At 48.8% G+C, this 25162-nt stretch overlaps 1 protein-coding gene and 1 pseudogene across 2 annotated transcripts in view; both read right to left on the minus strand.

The window, feature by feature from the left end:
• LOC102435646 overlaps window positions 1–365 on the minus strand; it is a 1558-nt pseudogene extending 1193 nt beyond the window's left edge.
• Window positions 366–9113: 8748 nt separating this feature from the next.
• FRMD5 (FERM domain containing 5) overlaps window positions 9114–25162 on the minus strand; it is a 283025-nt gene continuing 266976 nt past the window's right edge. Inside the window, exons 8-15 of one of the 2 annotated variants that reach the window (XM_006093116.3) lie at window positions 22754–22842; window positions 19904–19967; window positions 19241–19332; window positions 16211–16285; window positions 15579–15647; window positions 14413–14519; window positions 9700–10043; window positions 9114–9520 (exon numbers count right to left, since the gene is read on the minus strand). In XM_006093116.3, the coding sequence (XP_006093178.1) occupies window positions 9473–9520; window positions 9700–10043; window positions 14413–14519; window positions 15579–15647; window positions 16211–16285; window positions 19241–19332; window positions 19904–19967; window positions 22754–22842 (888 nt within the window). In that variant the 3' untranslated portion in view covers window positions 9114–9472. Of the gene's footprint in view, window positions 10044–14412; window positions 14520–15578; window positions 15648–16210; window positions 16286–19240; window positions 19333–19903; window positions 19968–22753; window positions 22843–25162 lie in introns of both variants that reach the window. The other variant, XM_006093115.3, reaches the window with a different exon arrangement.

A 25162-nucleotide genomic window follows, 5' to 3' on the forward strand; every position in this document is an offset into this window, starting at 1 on the left:
GGTCGGTTGAAGCCCATGGCATAGACTCCCTGAAGAAGCTGTGGTTTCAGCCAAAGCTCCTCGAAGGACTTCACTGAGTAGAGGGGGGACTTTGGATCCCGCTGCAGGACTTCCACTTGGTTTGTGTTATCAACCAGGTTCCTTCTGATCAGCTTGTTGAGTAAGGACTGGGCAGCTCTGTCCTCTTTCTCTTTGTCCTCTGTTGTCTCTGCAGTGGCATTGGTTTTGATAACACCATCGGCATCTGGTTTGACTCCCTCTTCCTTGATCTGCAAATTACTGATCGACTCGACAGCCGCTTCCTGCTGGTCCACGGCCAGGGCCCACGGGTCGGAGGCCATGGTGCGGACGGAGGGAGGCCGGCTCCAGAAAAATGGACACACTCGCACAGATCCCGAGAAGGGTCCTGCCCCAGCAGGTCCAGGGGTCCCCAAAGGTGTGGACGGAGTCGTTGAAGAAGGAATGACACGGATACAGCGTTCAGGTGATCAGCAGCCTAGCCAGGATCTCCAGCCAGGTTCTCCAGCCAAGTTCTGATGTTTAGTGTCTTGTTACATCTGTATTTATACCAATTGATTTTAATCCCCTCAATGTCTATTGCAAAGGTTAGGGCGTTTCTTATCTCCATTCCAGGGAGGAAAGATTATGTAGCTTAAGCATGATTGTTTGTAGCTAAAGGGATTAACTACCGCCTGGCACTTAGTTCAGGGGTTTTATCCCCTCCCTAACCTCAGGGAAAGATCCCTACCTGGGGAAACAACCTTTCTCGGAGAGGTGACCTTGGTTAAAACACAGCGCCAAGAAGGGGTTGCAAACATATTAAGAACAGTATGCCATATACGCCAGGTCCCTTGAGACATATGCTGTGCAGATGTTTCTTTCCTGCAGCGACTGTGCCAAGCAGCAAGGATGGACTGGCTTCCGGCACCCTTCCATCTGGCTTGCTCCATTTTCAGTGCTCTCTAGTACACTCCTCGTCACCTTTATTGAGTTCTTCAGCTTCAGAATTCATGTTTGGTTCTTTTCCAGTTTCAATCTCTTTGATATAGTATTCCTTTTAATTATTAATTTTCTTTCTGAATTCATGAACTCCCTTTCTGAGTTTTCTTGTATATCATTGAGTTTCTTCATAATTGCAATATTGAATTATCTGTCATTTAAATTACCGTTTTCCATGACTTTGAATTTGGAGACTTTTCATTTTCTTTCTGTGCTCCCAGGTTAGCGTGGTTGTTCATGGGATTGAACAACCAAACTGTGTGCCTGATGGGTTGTTTCTGTGCAGCACATTGAGGTATAAACTCTTTTCTTGTTTAGATGCTGTTTTGCTTTTAACCATTCAGCAGGTTGGTAGGTAGGGTACTTTCTTTTTTCTATACTTTTGGGGCAGCTCAGCTTTCTTCACCAGGCTCTTCGGGGGAGTGTGGGGCAGCGGGGTTGGAGGGGGCATTTTCAATCTTGTGGCTCAGCCATCCTTCCAGTAATGGCTGTCTTTAGGTACTGCTGTGCTGTTTAAAGCTTCCCTGCTTTCTTTACCCTCTGCTGGGGAGTATGGAACAGGGAGGGCAAGTTCATGGTCTCTTGGCTCTGCCCTCCTGCCAGCACAGGCTGTAGGCACCACTGTGTTTCTTCAAGCTTCCTGCCCATCTCTATCCACCTCTGCCATGATGGGGAGGGAGGAAAGGGAGATGCATTTTCCCAGGGAAAAACTGCTTTTTGCCCCTCTGATGTGTGAGGGCTGCAGCCCGACTTCTCTGCTACTGTGCTTGTTGGAGCCTCAGTGGGCAGCAAACTGTGCCTGTGGGCCGTCCCTGTCCTTCCCGCGGACCTGTCTCCCCTACTAGTTCCAGTACGCCCAGATGTCCGTGCGTGGATCTTTCAGGCATGTTTGTGTGTTGAGCAGGGGATCCTTTGTTGAGTTATAGTTGTCTGACTTGTAAATTTAAAAGGAGTTCTCTCTTTCCGCTATGATGCTGACTTCCAATATGGTTTTGATTCTATAGTAACATATAGGTTTGTGGTTTCTTTTATAGTTTGGAGTGAATATTTATTTCCAGACTCACACCGCAAAGGTCCTGAGTGTCATCTAACTCAGTGATGTGAAACTTAAGTTTTTTAACCAAGAACACCTTGCCCCCCCCATCTCTTAATTCTTATGTGAAATTTCAAAATAATTGCTGAGAGGCTTTGGCTCGCGTGGGCAGGGCCTGGGTCTGTTGGTGCGCTCCCTTTCTGTTGCTTCCTCTAGGTGGCTCCTGAGGCACAGCTAAGGAATCCCACGGCATAGGGTTTGGATCTGCCTGATCCCTGGAATCCAATGTGAGATTGCCCCCAGACCAGGGTTTTCCAGGCTATGGGTTGTAGCTACTCACAAAAAATCAATTTAGTGGCCATGACCAGCATAAAAAAAAAAAAAGAAAAGTAAAGAAATAATCATGAATAGAAAACATAATTAGAATAAGTATTGTTTTGTGACACTTAGTTGCATATGCATACATATTTGTATGTGTATATGCATAAGTGTATTCAGATATGAAATGCATTTCTTTCTTGCTGCGGCACAGTGGGTCACGGTTAAAGAAATGAAAGCTCCTCCCCCAGAGGGTCCCAGGTAGCCTTATCCGACCCTGTCTTTAATTTCTCATGAGGCTCAACAGTGAATAACTTCATTCCTATTCATATTTTTAGGGTAAAGGTATGAAACACCACTTTTGTCAGTTCTTCATAAAAATACATGTTTCCAGAAGCTATGGCAATTTGAATTTGTCTTTTGTGGGACGTGGAGCTCTTAAATCAGTGACTAATGTTACTATGTGACATTACCTAGCCAACCTTTTTCATTGTTCTTCATTGCCAAAATCCTGTTGAAAGGTTATTGTTAATAGCTTCAGCAATATGTTTGAATTCTAAGAGAAAATATTATCTTCTCATAATTGTATATCACATAAATGGACATGCATAATTTCCTTAAAGAACAATCCCCCCCCCCCAAATAATTTCCTTCTCTGCAATTAAAACCTAAGTGTTTTGAGGCTTAGTTTACTAATAGGTTGTGCATGTTTGTAAGGAATAGGAGTTCTCTATTTTCTTGGTGATATGAATACAGACATTTATAAGTGAGGTGGGAATATTAATTTATGAAATGGAAAGTAAAACTAAGTGTGAGGTTGAATTATATTTAAACTGTCCTTAAAATAGTAAACAAAGCCTATTGGCTTCCTTTCCCTTTCTTAATTTCACAGGTTCTGGAGTGGCTAGTTTGTTCTATGTTTCTTTTTTAAAATTTTGAAAACAACTTTCAAATTAGTATCATCATTTTAGCTTTGGAGGTTAATTGCCTGGCTTCTGCAATACATGTTAGCAAATGCTTGATGTTTCTCATTTTTGTGGTTCCTTTTGCCATTGTAGCTTCATAAACTGTGCCATTTATATTCAATTCTACTTAATAGAGTTCTATCTTCTTGAGGCAATGAAAGAAGGAAAGAGAGTGGGGACTTGTTACTCAGGGATAAATTCTGTAATGGAGTAATTGTTTAACTCTAGAAAGCACATAAAAGAAAATTGTCTCCCTTAGGACATCCTTAAACTGCAGTCTGTTGTGAAAGGTATTTCTCCCAGAGACTTGCTTAAAGCTTTGTGGCTTCTATAATTATTTGTGTATTATGATTGCTCTCTCCATTCAGGGTAAACCCTTTTTGTAAGTTTGCCTTTATGATATCTCTTAAGTGTAGAAGCTCTGAATTCCACTTGAGTTATTTCCTTTGAGATAACCGGTGTCTTATTGGTGGTTGTTTTGTTTTGTTTTTTTTACTTTAAGGAGGAAGGAGAGAATTCTCATTTTGGGTAGACAGACTTGATCAGTCTAGGAGAAACTGTAAATGATTAGGAATTAATAGAATCTGAGTTGCTTATTCCTCTTTTAGTATTTCGGCCTTTGAGTTTCCTTTCCATAAAGAAGACTTTAAGTTCTCCAGGCCCTAGCCATTTTGGCTCCGTGGATAGAGTTTCTGCCTGCGGACTGAAGGATCCCAGGTTCGATTCTGGTCAAGGGCACATGCCCAGGTTGCGGGCTTGATCTCCAGTAGGGGCCGTGCAGGAGGCAGCTGATAAATAATTCTCTCTCATCATGAATGTTCCTATCTCTCCCTCTCTGAAATTAATTTATATATGTGTGTGTGTGTGTGTGTGTGTATATATATATATATTTATTGATTTCAGAGAGGAAGGGAGAGGGAGAAACGTGTGTGTGTGTATGTATTTTATTTATATATATATTTTTTAAGTTCTCCAGGAAAGCAGGGAAGCTTAGGGCTGTGGAAACAAAGATTTAAATCCTTTCATCCAGTATATAGTACATGGGAAGGTGGGGAGGGCACACACATGTGCCTTTTGTATCAAACCCAAGAGTAAGAAATATATGCCCGCTCACTTCAGATTCCAAAAACTTAGACGTCCTGTTCATTAGGCTGTCCCTTCTGTCTTAGTACTTTTTTGTGTGTACAAAGTGATCTTTTAAGAAATATTTCCTTAAACATTGATAGCTAGACTGAGTTTGGTAGCTAGAATTAAGTTTTAATTCCAAATACCATAGAACAATATTGTGGTTCATTTGGATATAAATGTTTAGATTTTTCAAATGGAAAGGTGAAGTTTTGTGAGGAAGATAACATTTAGCACAGTTACACAGAGTGAGGAATAAAACATTTTATTTTATAAATATATTTTTATTGATTTCAGAGAGGAAGGGAGAGGGGGAGAGAAACATCAGTGATGAGAGAAAACCATTGATCGGCTGCCTCCTGCACACCCCCCACTGGGGACTGAGCCTGCAACCCAGGCATGTGCCCTTGACCAGAATCGAACCCAGGACCCTTCAGTCCACAGGCCAACGCTCTATCCACTGAACCAAACTGGCTAGGGCAGGAAAAAAACATTTTAAAGTATCTTTTCCTAAAATGGAAGCTGGTCAAGAGGAAAAGTTTTAAAGTACCTTTTGCCAGTTTGCTCCGCTAGATCAGCAAGTTGTAGGGGTGTGTAGAAGAAGCATGTTCATGAACTAAAACCAGAAGTGTGCTCAGGCGCAGAGGGGCTTGGTGATGGCCGAGGAATCCTAAGCAAGGGGAGTGGATTCTGGAGCCCTGAAAGGGGTGTGTGCATAGGGTGGCTGCTGTAAATCTGTAGGATCTGGGAAAACACCCACATCCATTGGTCCTTATGGTGGTTTTTTTCTTATGCTTTTTATTCTTCAGGTCACTTTAAGCAAAGACTTTTTTTTTTTTTTTAATAAACTTCGACTGGAGACAGGGAGGCATAGGTGTTATTTTATAGGTAGGTAATGGGACCTCTGAAATTTTGGAGACTAAGTGGCCTAACCTCATCAGTGCTTTACGAGTATGATCTGCAGGAGAATGGAGGACTGGAGGTAGAGTTGAAACAGGAAGATAATAGGCTAGCATAGTGGACCTTCGTTTCACCTTTTATCCTTATGGAATTTAGAAGACCATTACCAGTTTTTTAGCCACAGAGTGATGATTATTACATAATTAGGTGAGATAATGTCATAGGAACATATTTTGTAAGTTGTAAATACGAGGTTTGTTACTGTAGTGGGAATATCATTCTGTTCCTTTCATGGGAAGTGTTTTCTGTCCTTTTATTCGAAGCTGGTCTAGACGCTGGACTATCTGGGTTCTTCTTTGGGCTCTAAGGTTGTGTAACCTTGGGAAAATCACTTCTTGGTTTTCCTCATCAGATAAAAGAGGTATAACTAACTCTCCTTTAAAATTATTTCACACTTATAGCTTCTAAGTTCCTAAATAGTATTTACTTTGGGGAGAGGGCTATAAGCAAAATAATTATTTTGATTCCAATTGCAAGTGGCAGTCAGCTTTGTAAATCCCACTGGAACCCTTTTATCTATGTGTTGGTAACTTTGAGGATAAAGTGAGACATGATATAAGTTAAAAAAGAGTCCACTCTTCTATGATATTTAAATATTTATTTAAGTTTAAAAATAATTTTCATGGCACCAATGATTTTATGCTAACTACATACTGAATATGTAGAAAAAAGTACATTGCTTTGAAGGAGAATGTAACTTAGAATTTTTGGCACACGAAAGGTTAGCAACTATATATTTTTTAATGAAACTAAGAAATTCACATTTGCAGGTAGTTTTACCCTCTACTGCTTAAAGATGCAGCACACTATTCTTTAGTAAGAGTTTTATTTCCTCTGATAGATGAAGCTATGGAAACCATTGCTTTTTCTACAGTGAGATCAAACTAATTAAGAGAAAATGGGAGACATAGTGGAACACAGTAAAAGCAGGTTAAAAACTTGAACAATTTTCAATGATGAGGCGATACCAAAAAAGGCTAGTCACCAACAAAGGTGGTTTGCTATTCAAGCACTATTTGAAAAGCAAATTGAAGGAAACTCTTCTATGTGTATTTTCTGGGATAAGCCCTGGAAAAAAAGAACCTGAAAGTTTCTATTCAGAGAGAAAAATCCAGCTGTTGGAATTGGTATGGACTATTGTACTGTTAGAACTCTAGACACAAGTAATGTACCAGGAACTGGGGTACTGCATCTTTCTTTAATGTGGATATGAATGGTCCGAGTCGAGGCTATCACTCACTGCATAGAAACACCGTATTCTACAGACTGAGGTAGGAACACCACACTAACAGGCAATCTGCTATGTTGCATAAGACAGTAGATATCCATGTTAAAACCAGCCCCCTATCTCCTGACAGCCTTTTCATCTCCAGGTCTACTCTTTTCGCTTTAGTTCTGTACTAAATAAAGCCTTTCCTGTATAGATGGTAAGTGGCAGTGGCTAGTTGATTCTAAGTGATCCCTAATCTTTACTAGGATCTCCCTCAGTTTGTCTTCTCACTTGGTAAATAGATGTTTGTAATTCTGCCCAAATTGTTGCTGGTATGGAAATGATCAGACAAGCCCTCTTCCATTCTTAGATTCTGGCTGTGTTTTAGCATCCCAGTACTTGGTCTTGCACATCTTGGCCCCAGACATCTCTTTGCTGGTTGGTTGTGCGAGCACCCTTTAAACAAGCAACCCCCGTGCCTCCCCTGGGAAACGGCCCTGGATCTTTACACATGTCAGGAACTGGCGCAGAGCCGACCCTCTTTCTGCTAACATCATGGTAAGGGGCAGTTTCATTGTATAGATTAGGGTTGGCAAATTATGGCTTGTGGGCCAAATTCAGCTCACTCTCTTTTTATAAATAAAAAGATTTCTTGGAACACAGCCACGTTCCTTCGTTTATGTATTACCTTTGGCTGTTTTTGTGCTACGACGGCAGAGTTCAATAGTTGCCGTAGACCCGTGATGGCGAACCTTTTGAGCTCAGCGTGTCAGCATTTTGAAAAACCCTAACTTAACTCTGGTGCCGTGTCACATATAGAAATTTTTTGATATTTGCAACCATAGTAAAACAAAGACTTATATTTATTTTATATATTTAAATGCCATTTAACAAAGAAAAATCAACCAAAAAAATGAGTTCGTGTGTCACCTCTGACATGCGTGTCATAGGTTCGCCATCACTGCTGTAGACTATGGCCCACAACATTAAAATAAAAAAATATTTACTATCTGGCACCTTGAAGAAGAAGCTTACCAACCTTGGTCTAGATGAACAGACATTTAAAATTATATACCCCTCCAAATCTCCCCCTCCTCCCCCAAAAGAAAAACCCCATTTATTCCAAGGCTGTTTGCACTCTATACATGGACACGGTTCTGCCATCTCAGGGGACCAACTAGGGGTGAGCAAACCTGGAAGTGACTCGTTCTGTTCTGCATTTGGGGCTGCCCAGCACCGTAGGGTGTCAGCAGTTGCTCCATTGTTGTGTGGGTCCCAGGAATTGTCCACTGACCATCTGCTACAGATGTGGAGGCCCTTGGGGGAGAGCTGAGGGCCCTGTGTCAGGGGCATAGCTGGCCTCAGGTTCCTCCTCCTCCATGCGGCAGACCCCAGGTGACTTAGAAATCTCTCCCTGAGATGAAAACAAGATCCTGTGTGTGAGCGTGTATAACAGTTGCCGAGCTTGGGCCTCGGACACCACGCTCACCCTTTCGTGCTGCGCTTCCACATGCTTCCACCACTTCCCTCGCCAAGGACGGCAAGTGCTCTTTCCTACAACTTACTTTTCTGATGCAGAGGGGGTCCCTAGGGGGCAGTACTTCTACATCTAAAGGTTGGCTTCTGCCACGTCCACCTTTCTCCACAGGCATCTCTTAGGCTCCTATATAAAGAGGTTACTTTCCCGGTCCCTTCCAAGGCTGTTTGTTGATCTTGGAATTCTATTTTCTGAAGCTTTTCCTTCTCAGGATCAGTTTCTGTCTTGCATCGTTTAGTTCATCAGGCTCTATTTTCTTAATCCATAAAGTAAACACAAAATATGAATTGATAAGAAAATAACATTTTGTTGTTAAAATATAAATTGAAATAGTCTTTGTATTTTTTTTTTTTTTGCGGGGGGTTGTACAAAATAAGCACTGCTCTCTGAATCTCAACAGTCTCTCAGGTATCTTAGCTCTGGTTTCTGTTAACTACATTTTGTCCAGCATTTCTGACAAGCCTATGTCTGGTACCACACAATTCACCTAACGCCTCTGGAGCACTATAAAAGTCTTGAGGTTCTTCCGGAAAAAAAAAAAAATCACAGAAGTCAAAGTTCATTATACAAAGCTCATGGCGACGCCCACTAGGATCCAGTCTAAGGGGACAGACTTACCCTACCCCTGCTGCTTGCTGCTGCTGTAGCGGTGGTCCCTTCAGATGCCCACTCTGCTCAGATTTGAAAAAAAAAACAAACAAAAGGAAAAGAAAATCCAACTCAGACCATCATAAGAAGCAACTTTTCATTTAATCATTCTACATGGATGTTTACTTTTTAAAAAGCTCTGTCTGGCAAGAAAACTTAGACGTCTCCACTGTCCAGACCCCTGGTCTGCCCCACGGAGGCTGCAGTGACGAGTCTACTGGAACCCAGTAGAAAAGCTCCTGCAGGATACAGAAGACAACAGCTCTCTCGTCTTCAACTAGTGTCCCATCTGCTAGGTGACACTACGGTGATAATCAGTAATAATAAAATAAATTATTTTTATTCGATACTTTCAAAATAATACACATCTATGAAAAATCAAAATTCAAAGCCAAAAGTTATCCTGCGTATTGGGAGGATGAGAAACGGAGTCGCCGAGCCTTTCTTGAGAGAACCGCTGTAGGGAATGAGCTTTCCCAGTTTGTTTAGACAGGGCATGAGCCTATCCCCTCCTTCTTCTGGGAAACCACCCTCCTAGGCTGTGGACTTTGAGTCATGAAAGGAGGATTTGGTACATGTGCCGATGGTTCCGCGATGGGTCCCATTGCTGGGAACGGGTAGCCGGGCTCCTTGGTCCACCTGGCTAGTTATTAGGAGGAGTCATGTCTTCTCAGGTGTCAATGAGCAGGCTCACCACGGAGCGGATTTTGCAGGCAAACCATCGCCTGAGGGGACAAAAGTATTGATAGTGGAATTGTTCGAACTCGGGGGTCTGACGGATATCTCGGAAAAAGGCAATGTCAAGGTCAGACTCGGTAAGGATGATCAGGAGGAGGAGCAAAACAAAGAGGAGTCCCATGGTCACAAGGAGCAAACGGAGGACACTTAAAACAAACTTATTCACCTGTTCCTCCTCCGGCCTGCCGTGCCCCTGACACAGGGCCCTCAGCTCTCCCCCCAGGGCCTCCACATCTGCAGCAGTGGGGGTGCTGGCCTCAGACTCCTTCTCCTCCTCGATGCTGCAGGTGGCCCCATTGATCTGCCGGGAAAGCAGCATCAGCTCCAGGCTGTGCTCGGCCACAGGGGTGGGCAGCATGCTGTCTGCGGGGCTGTAGGCCTCGTCTGCAATCACGGCGACGCGCTCATTGCTGTCTGCCCGGCTGCTTCTCACGTGCGGCAGGAAGGTGTCCCCGTGAGAGGAGGAACGCACAGGGGTGGAGTGGGCGCTGTCCCGCAGGGACTCTAGGCCTGGGAAGGCAAAAGGAACGTGAGTGGGCTTTCTGTACCAGCGCACACCTGTTTTTGTTTATAGTTTTGGCCGCATTTGTTAAAGATTGTGCCATTCCTGCCTCTGGTGTCCTGGGCCTGGTTTTCGCCCCAAAAGGAAAGAGTCTGAATCGCAGACTATCCCTGATTGAGAGCTGGGGCCACGGCTCAGGGAGCTCAGGTATGCCTCTCGGGCTGAGGGCCCTGAGAGGCAGGAGCGGGGAGGATAGGACTGTTTTGCCTGGGCCGCATCTAATGCTGTCCTGGAGCTGCGTGTCCTTTTAACAGCCCAGCGTACAGCTCCTTGAGCTCATGAGGCATCTTTTCTGCAATTGCTATCGGTGCCTTCAGCCCCCTAGTTCTATCTGTCCTGACCCCGTGGGACATGAAAACCCTACCTGCTCTCCCCGAGTGCTCTCTGATAGAGAAGGGGCGGAGCTCCGGCCAGCTTCCTCTCTTCACCTTAGGATGATCTGGGTCCAGAACAGGCTGAGTCCCTGTTTTAGACACTCCGGAGTGCAGAGCGAACTTTGGGTGAGGGGGAAATTCTCTTACATTTTTTAGGAGAAAGGGTCTGTGGCCCCTAAAACTACCCATTATCTCTCTACTTTCCCGGATGGAGCATTTCTTTCCAGGGCTCAAGCTCTGCTAGGGAAAAGCAGGAGCCAGTTACTCCCGCAACCCAACAGCCCAGAGGATATGGGCTCAGAGTCGCCGAGAGGCTCACGTCACGGTGCCGCCGAGGGAACGGCGTCCTGTTTCAGGTTCAGCATCTGTATGTTCCATCCCTGGCCATCTTGGTGGTGTCAGAGTGGCTCTCCCTGCCTTTGTGGCCTCTGACAAGAGAAGCCAGCCCCCTTCTGTTGCTCTGAAATGGACTCTGCCCCAGACAGGAAAAGGTTTGACCTACAGTAACCAGCTGTTTGGGGAGTTTTCTGGTTCAGGGCTAGTTCAGCAGCCCAACAGTCTCCTTATGGTCCTAGCCGTATTTTGTTTGTTCCTCTGATAAAATCTTAAATTTGTATAATGGTTTAAACTTTTTAAAGCACGTTCATTATCTTTTAACAACTCCATGAAGTAGTGAGGGTGAGAGGTTACAGAACTTTCCTAAAGTCTGGTTGGTTGCTAATGGCAAAGGCACGGAGAGAACCCAAGCATCCCTCTGTTTCATGGTGCTAATGATCACGTAGCTGGGTTACGGGGAGCGGGACGGTGGGCAGGATGAATTACGTCAACAGCCGGCACCTTCCTTAGATTTAGGTGCTAACTGTCCAAGAAACTGTTCTGCAGCCTGCCTGTCCCTGTCCCAGAGCTCCTGACACTCCTTTGGTCTCTGCTTCCCCGGCTCTCCTCCCCGATTTCCCCACGTGCACGTGCAGCCGGAGGAGTATGTACCTGCCAGTGGGTAAGGGATCCCCGATGAAACAGAAACCTTCAAGCCCTGATTACACCTGGTGTTGGCTCAGCTCCTTTCCCAGCCACTCCGCCGGCCCCCTTTTCTCTGGAGCCTCAGTTCCCCCTGCACAGGGCATCGCACACCCTTTCATGGGGCTGCCCCCTCCAGGACAGCTCTGACTGCCAGAGCTTCCAAAGTCTGACCAGCTTAGCAACCAGAAGCCACTTCAGTGCGAGCTTAGCCTGGCCTGCAGTGTAGCCCTAAGCCGGGGAAGGAGAGAGGCAAAGTCTGTGACATCAGAAAGCACGAATTAGAGGGACACCAGCAGCCACATTATACTGAATTGTTGGTGCTCTCAGTAAACAAGAAGATAGATATGTATGCATTTCCAGTAATGTCTGACAGACAGAGTTACTCTGTAAATGTTAGTCGCCTGTTCCCTCAGCAGACATCACCTGCATCACCCCTCTGTCAGGTTAGTCCTGTACAGAACTTCAGGTGTCAGTGTAAACCACCACCTGCCTCACCCCTTCACCAAACCTGTTATTCTGGGGCGAGGGGCACAGCAAAACAGAGGACTGTCTGGTTACCTTGGAGGTGCTCCAGCTGACTGCCTTGCCCAGAGGTGGCTCCCCGGGGGCTGGGGGGCACAGCGGTCAGGAGCCTACCCTGCAGCCGGGGCCCCATCCTCAGGACGCGCACACTCAGGGGCCGAAGGCAGTGGTTAGTCAACCGGAGCTGCACGCGGACTCTGGTGTGAATCTTAATCAGACTCTTCCCCATGGTAGCCCAGGAAAGCAGATGCTTCTTCGGTGGAAACCGGCTGACCTCTTCATGGAAACCAGCCAGGCAGGGAGATACGGAGGGAAAGGATGGAAAACCAGCCACGGACCAGGGATTCGTGCCGATCTCGGCCCACGGCGGCCCCTTCGCCGCGCCTCCCGTGCCGGAGGGAGGTCCGCTCCGTGAGCCGCAGAGCAGGCTGAGCTGCAGGGAAGGAGCAGCTCGAGAGGCCCATGTTATCAGGGGACTGGATTCAGTCAGAAGCACTTAGAGCCATAAAAAGTCATGCTTCCCAGCCTGTAGCTGGTTCCCTGAGGCCCGTATAAGGGCCCTAGACCTGTCAGAGGGTGACAGACGAGAGGGAAGGGAACAGTGCTGAGGGCAGGGGAATCGGGGCCGTCCAGAAAACTCAGGGTTTGAAACTGCACAGACATCGGGCTTTGGGTGAGTGGCTCTGACGTGTGAGGAAGTGGCTCGGCTGGAAATGGGCTGTGTCCCATCCTCCGCTGGGGCGGACCTGGTGGCTTCAGCCTCAGGATGGATGGGAAGAGGGGACACATAGGGGGAGAAAGTTATATTTCCTCAAAAGAGGAGAAAATCATTCCACTTTCCTGAGGGGAACACCCAAAAGAAGAGGAACAGTGTGAGCCACCCTCTGTTCTGCTCAGCCTGACAGGGGGACAGACTTGGGGTACTGTGTCTGATGACGGACCTCAATAATTCCATCCTTTGCGGTAGTTTACAAGGCGCCTTCCACATTCACACCCCACTCTACAGTGGGGGCAACAGGCTCAGAGGGTAAACAAGCTGCCCCAGAACGTCCGCGGCAGAACTCTGATGAAACCTCCTCTGGGCCTTCCTGGCCAGGGCTCTGCACTGGGCTGGCTGCCTGCCCAGACGGGCTTTGGCACTACACCAGCGTCCTTGCAGCCCATGGCCAGGAAGATGCCCCTTGTTTACAAATGGAACAACAAAGATTCTCAAATAATTAAGGCACTTGGTGGTGGTGGCCCAGCCAGGGTTCTCAGCCCCCAGAGAACCACACGCCGGTGATGCAGTCAGTGACACAAACCAGAGATCCTCCCCGGGAGAGACGCCTTCCTAACTTGGTTTTCATTAACAAGCAGCATTCGCTCAGAGAAGACAAAGGGCCTTCCCTCCCCCAGCCTCCTAGACAGAAACAAGGTTTGAAATAATCCTGCTGCTGTTTCCTGCTGCTTGAGATCTGAGGTCCTACAAACGGTCATCATCAGGGATGAAAACTTTACACCTGTATCCAGCCTGCAGGGCCAGCTGGGCAGGGACAGCAGCCGGAGGGCACTGACAGTATTAAGTACCTAGACAGGGAGCCGCGTCACCTCAGGCTGCTGGGGGATCTAGTTCTGAAGCTACACAGACTTTGTCTCTCTACCTCCACCTACTCCAAAGGGAGAGAAGGGCTGAGAGAGATGGGCATATGGGTTTCCTAAGATAATGTAAAGGTGGTAGCCGTTACTGGAATGCTTCAGAACCAGGCGTGTTTATTTTTGGTAAACTGCCCATGCTTCAGAACCAGGCATTTATTTTTGGTTAACTGCCCCAGGCCACTCTGATCACTTAAGCCAGGGGTCCTCAAACTATGGCCCACGGGCCACATGCAAATACAAATATTGTATTTGTTCCCGTTTTGTTTTTTTACTTCAAAATAAGATATTTGCAGTGTGCATAGGAATTTGTTCATAGTTTTTTTTTTAACTATAGTCCGGCCCTCCAACGGTCTGAGGGACAGTGAACTGGCCCCCTGTTTAAAAAGTTTGAGGACCCCTGACTTAAGCTGTGGAGACTGGTCAGATCTGGAAAACAAGTGAAAGGCCTCTGGATGGAAAGCAATTTCAGAACTGCATGGAACCTGGTAGAGCCCACATGCCTCATTTCCCAAAGGTCTACCCCAGATACTCTCCGATCGACAACCCTCCTGGATTACAGCTCAGCGGGGCTGGAGGGGATCCCCTTGCCCCTGACACCCCGCCTGTGTGCCCATCCGCTGGGTGAAACCTCCTCCCTACCATCAGAGAAACTTGCTGCTGTCTCCAGTGCAAATTCACTTCAAGGTCCCCGAGTGGAACTGGTCGAAGTCACAACTTGGCGAAATCTGTGGTCAGCTTACCTTCCATCTCCAGCGCTCATGCTTACCTTCCATGATGGAGATGTGAACAGCTCTTCTCCGAGTCCTGGGGACGCTGCTCAGCCTTGGGCCATGGGTTATGGAGGGGCAGCTGCGGCTGGGAACCATCCCAGCTCTGAGGTTAAAGGAAAAGAACAGTTAGCTTAGTGCACAGATAGCTGTGGTCAGGACTCCGAGTTGAGGAGTGGCCACTACAATTGTCCGGCCGTTTAAGTTTTATTTTGTTTTTATTTTTATTTTTTAAATATATATTTTATTGATTTTTTTACAGAGAGGAAGAGAGAGGGATAGAAAGTTAGAAACATCAATGAGAGAGAAACATTGATCAGCCGCCTCCTGCACACCTCCTACTGGGGATGTGCCCGCAACCAAGGTACATGCCCTTGACCGGAATCGAACCTGGGACCTTTCAGTCCGCAGGCCGACGCTCTATCCACTGAGCCAAACCGGTTAGGGCTTTATTTTGTTTTTTAAAAAAATCTTTAATACCCGCTTTTGGATCCCAGTCAGAGAGACTCCCTATGTCCCAGACCCACCAGAACCTGCCTTTAGTGTGGCAATGGTGCCACTGGTTTCTGAGCAGGATGGTGCCCCGGGACAATCAGTGCTCCCGAAAATGGATATGGCAGCCCCCTTGATCCCCATCAGAGGTGGCAGGGGGCTCTGTGTAAAGGGCTCCCATTCCCGGAGGTCAGGCTGGTTGACAAACCCTAGCTCTCTTGGCCAATCATATTCTCTCTGGGTCTCATCGGGTTCTAGGAGATGGGCTCCTGGAAATGTATGCACGAAGCATGGCTCTCAGAACTAGTTTACGAGGGGTGTGACTGGGGTGTGGGGCTATCCCTGGCTTTCGTAATGAATTGATTCCGCAGCCAATGAAATCTTGCTGCTTGGACATGTCCTCCATGATGTATGACCAATTTCAGGACCTGGGAGGACAGTACAGAATTACCCAGGAAGGTGCTCCTGGATCTGACGTACTGTCTGCATTAGCCCGTCTCCCCGCTCTCCATTCATCTTTAGCTGAGATGGGTCTCCTCACCGCTTCTGCCCTGTTCTCCTTCCCCTTTTGGGAGCCATGTGGCCAGTCTTCACATTACTCCAACTGCTGGCTCTTTCGAGGTTCCGGGACCTGAGCTGGAACTGCTTTTAGGAGAAGCCCCTGGCAGCCTACCTGTGGATTTCCGGCGGCTCCCGTTTGATCTGGGCGCTCGACTCCATTACTTCCTTTGCAACTCGGCCACTGTAAGGAGTAGAATGAAGCAGCAGCAAGAAGTGAGACAGCGTTCCAGGACTGGGCTCCTCTCCAAGCTCTCCGATTACTAAGGCTGAACTGGGAAACCGCCTCTGGCCTGCCCCTTCCCAGTGTTTAGGCCACTGAGAGAGAACTTCACCCCCACAAGCAAGCCTAGGATGTCCCGGCAGCTGATCTCAGAGAGCCCTCTATCTCTGGAGTCTTGGATCTTTCATTCTCATTTAGGAATGATTCCTCGTTGTCCAGGATGTTCCAAAAATATTGCAGAAAAGAGAAATCCTTAGACAGACATGGGAAGAATTACTGTTACAGTTCTTATTGTGCTGCTGTTGTAAAGGCAGGAGGAGAAGGTACTCATTTAAAACCCTACAGACCCAGCTGCAGGGAGGGAAAGAATAGTCAAAGGGCTAGGAGACGGATTTGATGGGAACCTCAGGCTTTTCTGGAGGTTTCCAGTTTCTTTGTTCTCCAGGTTAAGGACCACTGAGCCATTGTTCTGGGGGAAGGGTCTGAAAATAGGTCCATAATGGTTACTTACTGTCACTATTTACCTGTATCGGAACCGGCTCCCTTTAAAGAATAAGTTGCTGCTGGACACTGTGCGGACTTGGCTTGACTTCTCCAGCCTGCAGCAAGGCAAAGTCCCGTGTGACAGGCGGCCTGCGACTGTCCCAGGCCAAATAGCGCGTTCCCAGCGACTTCCACAGCAAGAAGGCCCTCACAGCCCTGCCGGTGTCTGACTCCTTTCGGACCTGAGGGCCGTGTTCACATTGAACCCCACTTTCTTTTTGTTGTTAATCCTCACCCGAGGATATTTTCCCAGTGATTTTTTTTTTTTTTTAGAGAGTGTAAGGGAGGGAGAGAGAAACATTGATGTGTGTGTGTGTGTGTGTGTGTGTGTGTGTGTGAGAGAGAGAGAGAGAGAGAGAGAGAGATCAATTGGTTGCCTCCCACACGTCCCTTACCAGGGCCAGGGATCGACTCTGCAACTGAGATGTGTGCCCTTGACCAGAATCGAACCGGGGACCCTTCAGTCCGTGGGCTGATGTTCTATCCATTGAGCAAACTGACTAGGGCTGAACCCCACTTTCGTGTCAGGAGAGTGAGGGGTTCACCTGGGAGAATGATGCTAGGGATGATAATCTGGGGGAATAATAGAATGCCACCCACTGGATCTCAGTGAGGCAGAGTTTTTTCTCCTTAGCCTCCGTCTTCTTACCTATAAACTAATGGAGCTGAGACTATGTGGCCTCAGGAGACCTTTCCAGTCCTAGTATTTGGTGATTCACGTTCATGTCTAGGTAAGTGCCTTCCTATTTCATCTCCTTCTTGGAGAGCCCTAACGTGTATTATCACATTAAAGACTCCGAGAAGTCCTGAAATGGAGAAGCTAGCTTAACTTCAATAAAAGTTCCATCACTTATTTAAACTTGGAACCTCATCCCCATGCCCATTCACCTCCCTTTCAAGGCTGTCGAAATAGCTGATGTGAGACGCGGGAAGGCCACGGCACTGTAAAACGTCCTTTTGGGTGACTTCTCTGATCCCACTTAGAAAAGGAAGTGTAGGCACAGCTGCCCAGAGTGAAGTCTCCCAAGACCCAACTCAGCCACAACACGTCTGGGTGCCCCTGCTGCTCACCGCCAGGAACCCATCGAGGTCTGAAGCCTCTGCCGGGAGGGGGCCGTGAATACTTAGGGAGCTGTCCCCACAGCCCATGACCAGCAGTTCCTGAGAGTCACCCGCCCCACCTCGCTCAGGACTCCGTGAGGCTCAGCCTAGTGCCCTCCTGCCCGAGCACATTCTTGAGTCCGACCTGGCTCCCTTCCTAGCACCGAGCACTGGCAGGAATCTGCGAATGAGAGATGCTCAGAGGCCCAAGTAGCCGCTGCTAGAAACTTGGCCTAACTGGGGATCTGACTTCTCACACTAATTAGAACACTGAGTAGTTAATGGAAAACAGTGAAGGACGACCTTGGTTTCCACTGGGGGTGCTGGCAGGGCTAACGAGGTCTGGAGGCCTATTAATGGAAAGACTCAGAAACCGGGTTTGGTCACAGGTTCAGAAGCACAGTTCTGTTCCCATGACACAGATAGAAAAGTAAAGGCCTCCAGAAATGGTGCTGAAATGTTTGCTTGGCTTTCCCTTGGGTACCAGGGACTGAATAGGAGGGAAATTTTGACCATGCAAAAGTCTTTTCCAAGTGTCTTCTCTTCGATGAGAAGAATAAAGACAACTCAGGTTAGAATTCAGGCCACCCATTCAGCTCATCCCTGATTCGGTATCAAATGCACAGAAATTGTTAAGCAGTTCAGAAAGCCTGCCCAAGAAACGACGGCTGGGGCTGTGGTCACAGTAACAGGGAGGAGACCAGTTCTGCTGGCCAGCATCCCATAGTAGCCCGTAGGTAGCAGAGTCTGCTCACTGGGAAGAAGGATGATACCCCACCCCCTACCGTCCCCCACTCTGCCCCCAAAGCCTAGAGCAATTCTGCTCTCTCCTCCGGTTACTGGAGGGAGAAGAATGGCCTATCCGGCAGAACATATACTATACTCTTTTGTCTTATGTTGTCCTGATTAAGATACAGCTTATTAAAGCATAAATCACTGCATTCTATTTTCAAAACAAGACCAAGGGTTTTGGTGAAACATACTCTATCTGGCATGACTCCAGTTTCTCAATGGGCTATTTCTTTGCTCCCTAATACCGTTATGCCCACTTTCTTAAAGAAAACTAAGCACAGCCCGGCCGTGGTGCCTCAGTGGTTGAGCGTTGACCTGTGAACCAGGAGGTCACGGTTAGATTCCCGGTTGGGGCACATGCTCGGGTTGTGGGCTTGATCCCTAGTAGGGGGCGTGCAGGAGGCAGCCGATCAATGATTCTCATCATTGATGTTTCTATCTCTCTCTCCCTTCCTCTCTGAAAACAATAAAAATATATTCTTTTAAGAAAAGAAAATTAAGCACAAACCCCTCAAATACTTTACAAAATTCTTTGGTAAGCAAAGTGGGCTTCTCAGAACCAGACAAGTCTTTGCCCCCCTCCAGCTACCCCATCCCAGGCTCCTGGGCACCTGGCCACACCTCTGGCACTGACACTCCAGGAAGGGCTAGAATCCCTGCCAGCTTAGCACCAGGTCACTCACTGGGGAGTGGGCCCAGGATCTCTCTAAGGCTTAGGGAACTGCTCTGGGCTGAGCCTGCTCCAAGGAGCTATTGTATTCTGAGCTGTCTTAGGGCTCCGACTGGCTCCAGGGGGCCGGTGTGATTTGAGTCAGGCACCCAAGGGCTTCTCCTGGTCCAAGCTTTACTCTGAAAACCTCGAAGTGCTTTAACACAGAGGGCTGTCCAAGGACATCACAACTTAGGCAACTCTACTGAAACACATTTCCAGATCTCAGCTCTGTCCCTCCAGGGGGTACACCCAGGCACCCCAAGAGGGGTCTGAGTTTTATAAGGAAGCTAGCCTTGTCATCTCACGTCTCATTTCTGAATGCGTCCTGTCCATCATCCCTCTGAAAGCAGCGTTCCCCGCACTGGCTCAGATAATGACGGTCCCATGCCATGTGTTGTCTACTCACTTGTAGAAGGCTTGGTTCTCAATTCCGCATTTCCAGAGGTGCTTGCAGGCTTCTGGAGTTGGAGCAAAATATGTGAGAATAATTTTCTTTTCCTACAAAAAACCCCACATAGAAACAGCTGAGTGGGGGTGGAGAGGTGAAGGGTGACGTAGACCAGGACACTGACCCCCGCTGAGCTGTCTGAGGGCTCCCATGACGCTCCCAGGCTGCAGATGAGAGGGGCTGCCTGGCCGCTGGCTCGTTGGAAGAGAAGGCCTGGGGACCCCTGGGCAGAGCTCAGTTGTGTAAGTTCACACCTGGCAGGGCCAGTGAGAAAATCTCAGCTGGCACACACTGAACCAAGAAAGCCCTCCCCAGAGAAGGTGGCACTCATCTAAAAATGGTCCTTTTCTTTTTCTTTTGTATTTATTATCTTGGAATTTTCATATGAAAGCAAAAGAATTCTATTTTGCATTTCCTGGAGGCATGGAACCCCTGGGCGTCGTCAGCATCCCTGAGGAAGCCCTGTGTTCCAGGGCCTCGCCTCCTCTCCCTCCCTCACCTCCATGCCTGGCCCTTGGTCTTGGCTTAGCTCTGCCTGGACGGAGCACTTTGGTTCAGCCCTGGCCGTCAGGGACCATCCTAGCACCCCAGCCTCCCTGGAAAGAAGGAACCGGCACTCACCTCTTTCTGACTTACGTATAAATAGAAAGTCTTCCCTTCAAATTTCAGCTTGGTCACCTCATTCCTAGAAGCACAAAGACAGCAGGAGTCACCTCGCTGTGGGCTGCCCGTTCACAGTCACGTCTTGCAGATGCACAGCCCACCCCAACTGGAAGGGGCTCCAGGCACAGACACAGTTTTAGCCAAAATCAGAACTAAAACAAGACAGCAGCGCAGTGGCCTTAGAGGACAGTTGTTGAAATAGTTCAGTCCACAGTTTTCTGGTCAAACCCTAATAGGGTGACAGGAGGATTTCAGGCTCACCAACAGTGGCTGGGCATGGGGGCACTGGCATGGGAAGTGAGTCTCGGCAGAGTGGTGCTGGGCCGTTTTAGGGTTTGGTCCATAACACAGGTGCATTATCTAGATGGGACTATCAAACATAAGATGCCACAGCAGCTGATGAGGCCAAAGTTCAAGATACAGCAAGTAATGGAAAACAACGCAACCAGGTTCTGAGGGAGTTGAGTCTTTCGGGTGACCGTGCCACTGGATGGAAAATGCAGTTGAGTGCAGACAAATGTCAAACGATCTCAGGGAGGGGGCGGGACAACATACCAAAGAGAGAACAGATTACATGAACAGTCATGCAGCGTACTGACCAGGAAAGGGGCTTAGGGGGTTTTGTAGAAAAATCCTTGAAGCCACCAGCCCAGTGAATGGCTGCAGTAAAAGAGGCAAACAGGATACTGGGGTACGTCACCCGTGGGACAGACACAAATCAGAAGAAGTGACATGGTTACTGTACATGGCACGGCTCAGACCTCACCTCCACATACTGCTGGCAGCCTTGGTTACATTTACGAAAGGAAAAAATGACCGGGGTCACGGGAGGCTGTCCCCTAGAGCCAGAGAACGAGGCCTCGGTGTTGGCCATGCTTCCCTTCCTTCCATTAGCCGGACACGGCTACCTTCTGGAGCCAAAGGCCCTCCAGCCTCACTGGGGGCAGAGTCCTTGTTCTACCCACTGAGACCCCCATGGAGGTCTTGCCAGGCGCACGTGCCTGCACGTAGCTCCTTCCACTTTGCAGTGTTCAGGGAGATTTCCTCGGTATCCTAGACAAGGTAGTGAGAGCCATGTACCCAGGTTACTACTGGACGAAGCTGAGGGGCCAAAGGAAGGTCACCTGTTCCCTGGAAATCATGGCTGGGTCAGGACGAGAGTTGATGATTCTGCGCTAATACAGGACACAGCATATTCCTTCCCTGTTTGATTCCCTTCCAACCCATCAATCTCTCACATAGACAATAAATATCAGTTAATATATAAGCAAGCACACAGATCATCTAGGCTTCAACAAGAAAGACAGGAGAGGAAGAGATTTCTATTGGAAGTGAGGCTGGGTTTACATCTATTAGAGCTGAGACCTCATGGAGAGGAGACTTTCTGCAGACTGAGGGTAAAAGGGTCTGGGAGAACCAGGTGACCATCAGGGCTTCTGGACGGGTAGGGACACGTTAGGGACGGCAGGTCCCTATAACAGGTGTGTCCTACCTCATGAGGCAGCGACCTTGGTCAGAGTGTGGCCCAGGATCTGGGCTCGCTGAGGGGCACCAGACCACCCAGCTGTATCCAGGAGCAGGTGCTCCTCACGGGGAGGGAGAATGGCGGCCTGATCCTGGTCTTTTTGTTTCTGAAAAGTACTTTGTTGGCCCGCAAACCCTCACCATCTTCACCCAAAGAGCACAGAGGGTGGGCCAGCTGGGGCTGGTGTCTGAGGACTTTCACTAGCACTCGGCCGATCCTCATTGCCAGGCTTCACAAGAGCAACAGGGTGGAAAGTGGTGTCTATGAGGTCAGTACAGGAGCCAAAGGGGACACAGGAGGAAGGGTGCCCTGCAGTCCCCCCAGCGGACAGCTCGTCAGGAAGCCGCTGTGTCCCTCAGTCCCCATGAGCTCTTCTGGGGACGGCAAAGGAAACAAGACAGGAGCAGGCTCCCCTGCTGGGCGAGGACAGCCACCTGCCCAAGCCCCTGGGAGGAGCTGCCCAGCGTGGACGTGGCCGTCTAAGGCCCCAGGAGGGACAGGAATCACAGGGGCTCAGTAGAACAGGCAACATGTTTTTGATGAGGCGAGAGGTGTTTGCACGGACCAGGAAAAGGGCATCTCAGAGGCCCAACGTCCATCAACAAGCCAGAGCCTGCACTGCGCTGGCTCCCAGAGCCACGCACGCGGCAGAACAGACCCAGACAGACAGGCAGGAGGTGGCAGCAGCTCAGAGTGGCTTCAGCCGAGGCAGTGTCTCCTGCCCGCTAGAAATGGGGCGAGGGAGGGGGAGAGGGAAGAAAAAGGGGGCTGTGACTCTTGGAGGCTGAGGACGCCTAACCCCTCAAGAGGGGCAGGCAGTGCCCACAAGTGGGGTCGGCCCGACGAGGGTGTTTGCCAGAGCAACAGGGTAACTCCTATCTGCCCAGGGGTCACTGCGAGCCCCTCCTTTGCTAGGAGAGCGGCTGAGGGAGTAGGCATCCGTGCAGACGCCATGGCCCCCAGCAGGGAGTAGTCCCAAGGTCTCGGTTCTCATGGGGACTCGGCTTCTCTAACGTTGGCTCCAGCCCCAGGCCTCTCATCGTTCCCAGAAACCAACCCTGCACACCCGTTCCTCCTCTGGCGAGGCTGTTGGCTCTCAGCAACACCCCTCAGGGAGAGCAGGGTCCCCAGGGAGAGACCGCTGCCTCCAGCAGCACTATGGATGCCAGGCTTTGGAGGGGCTCAGAACCTGAACTGCCCGATCACAGACAAAGGACACGGGAACCACGGCCTCCCCAGCGGGTGAAGGACAAACAGCCTGTCTCGGAAAAGAAGATATTCACCATTTAATGAAGTGGACCCTCTTGTTTCCTTGAAGAACAACAAATCCAAAAGGAGTGAAGGCCAGAAACGCAGCATTTCCGGACACATCCTGCAACACAGGAAGACTTCTCATCAGGGCGGTGCAGGCGCAGAGGCGGTGGTGCCCGGGCGATGCAGGGCTGCTCCTCGGCAGGAGGGCACAGAGGGAAGAGCATGGCATTGGGAAGTCAAAGGCAAGTTACTTACCTTCCCTGAGCCTCCATGCCCTGAACTGTAAGTTGTAGGTTATAATGATACTAATCTTAGAAGGCTGTGGTGAACGCCCAATGAGAATGGCAAGCCCTCACACACTGCCGGGGGATTGTAACATGGCGCAGTCACTTTGGAAATCAGGTGGGAAGTTCTTCAAATTGTTAATCATAGAGTTACCTTATGACCCAGCAATTCCACTCCTAAGTATGCACCCAAGAGAATGGAAAACGTATATTCACACAGAAACTTGGACATGAATGTCTATAGCAGGATTAAATATTCATAACACCCAGAACGTGGAAACAACCCAAATATCCATCAACTGATAAATGATTAAACCACATGCGGCACATCCCTACAAGGAATAATAGTCAGCAGTAAAAAGGAATGAAGTACTGACACACGCTACAGCCTTGGAAAACGTTATGCTAAAAGGAGCCAGTTACAGAAGATCACGTGTTGTGTGATTTCATGTATATGAAATGTCCAGGATGGGCAGATCCATTGAGACAAAAAGCTCCCAGTCGCCAGGAGCTGTGGGGAAGGGGAGATGGGGAGTGATAGCCAACAGAACACGATAAAAATGTCCTAAAATTAGATAGTGCTGATGGCTGCATGACTCTGTGAATAAGCACACTTTAAAAGGATGGGTTTTATGACATGTGAATTATATCTCAAAAAGCTATTACAGAGGGAGGAAGGAGAGAAGGAGAGGGAAGGGAGGGGGTAGAGAGAGGGAGGATGAGAATGAATGAATGAATATGGCAGTTATGACGGCCCCTACACACTGGCCTCTCCCAGGAAAGCTTAGCTGAAAAAAAGATAAGAAGCAACTGGCCAAGGGGAACGGCATCACCAGCCCTATGTGCCTGAACCAACAAAGAGGCCTCCTGGTCCCCGGTCACCATCAGCAGACACCAGGCTTGAGGCTCTGCTGAGCTAAGACGGGAGAGGGTGCAGCACAAGCTGTAGGTGGTGTTCCCTCCCGGGGGGCAGTGAGCTCCACGAGGACCAGGTCTTTTCCAGTTTGGGGCAGGGCAGCGAGAGCTGGTTGACGGGGGATGCCCTCTCAGGGGAGCTTGCTTTGTGGCAGGGGCCTCAGGTGAGAACCTGCCCTGTCAGGGTGTGTTCAGGTGGCCAGGACGTTGTGGCGGAGTGCTGGTCAGGTGTGCGTGCAGGAGGGTTGTCTGGGCCATAGCTGAGGTGGTGCCGTGGAGTCAGGGCCAACACGGGCGTGAGGCACACGAGTGGGGCCGGCTGGTGGGCTCTCCGGAACAGTGAAGTCTCTGCAGGGCTGCGTGAGCCTTAAGAAAAGTTTTCCCCTAAAAGTCTCGTAGAGTCAGGGTTACAGGTGTGAGCATCTGTGCCCAGGGAATGTTTTACAAACACGTCCCATTAGTGTATTTTTATTACTGTCCTTTCCTCAGGGTGTGTCAACAGACACTTGGATGCAAGCACCATGTCATTCAACCCTGGGCACAGCGAGAAGCTGTTTAAAAATAACCCGAGAGGAGATACTGCGAAGCCGCGGGGTGGACCTCCTCCTGCCTGTCAGCGGTGCTGGGTGGTGGTTTACACCTGAGCGCCAGCGCTGCTCACAAGTGCCAGCCTGGCAGGTGGACAGGGACGCGGGTGGGGCAGGCGGGGACCTGGGTGGGGAATGGCTGGGAGAGGTGGGGGAGGGCCTGCCTCGGACGGAGGGTGGGCACCAGGAGGCTTTCCATTCAAGGAAGTCCTGAACTGGGGTTTCCAAAGGCAGAGGCCTGAGGGTGGGGCCTTACCTTGTTGATACTCACAGAACAGGCCTGCAGACATGCTTACCAGGTGAGTGTGTGAGACAGTGAGGCGGGCAAAGGGGCCAGGGTGGCTGCCCTGGAGGAAACACGTATGTGGGCTAAAACGGGAGTGGATGGTACATTGGTGGGATGGTGTATGGTGCTTCCTTTTTTCAGTAACGATTTGAAATACCTGTGAGTAGATAGGAGTGGGTGGTTTGATTTGATGATAGTTTTTCTGAATTATAACGGTGAAAGGTGATGCTCCAATAATGGTTTGTAATTATGAATTATTTTTTTAATGTACTTATTTTTTTCGTTTTGGTGAAAGATCCCGCCCCTATACTTTTTTTCTCCTTTTCTGACACCGCCCCCCCCCAACGGGATTTGTTTATTGTTATT

This window comes from Myotis lucifugus, unplaced genomic scaffold (genome assembly GCF_000147115.1).
Source record: "Myotis lucifugus unplaced genomic scaffold, Myoluc2.0 scaffold_109, whole genome shotgun sequence".
NCBI classification, from domain to species: domain Eukaryota; kingdom Metazoa; phylum Chordata; class Mammalia; order Chiroptera; family Vespertilionidae; genus Myotis; species Myotis lucifugus.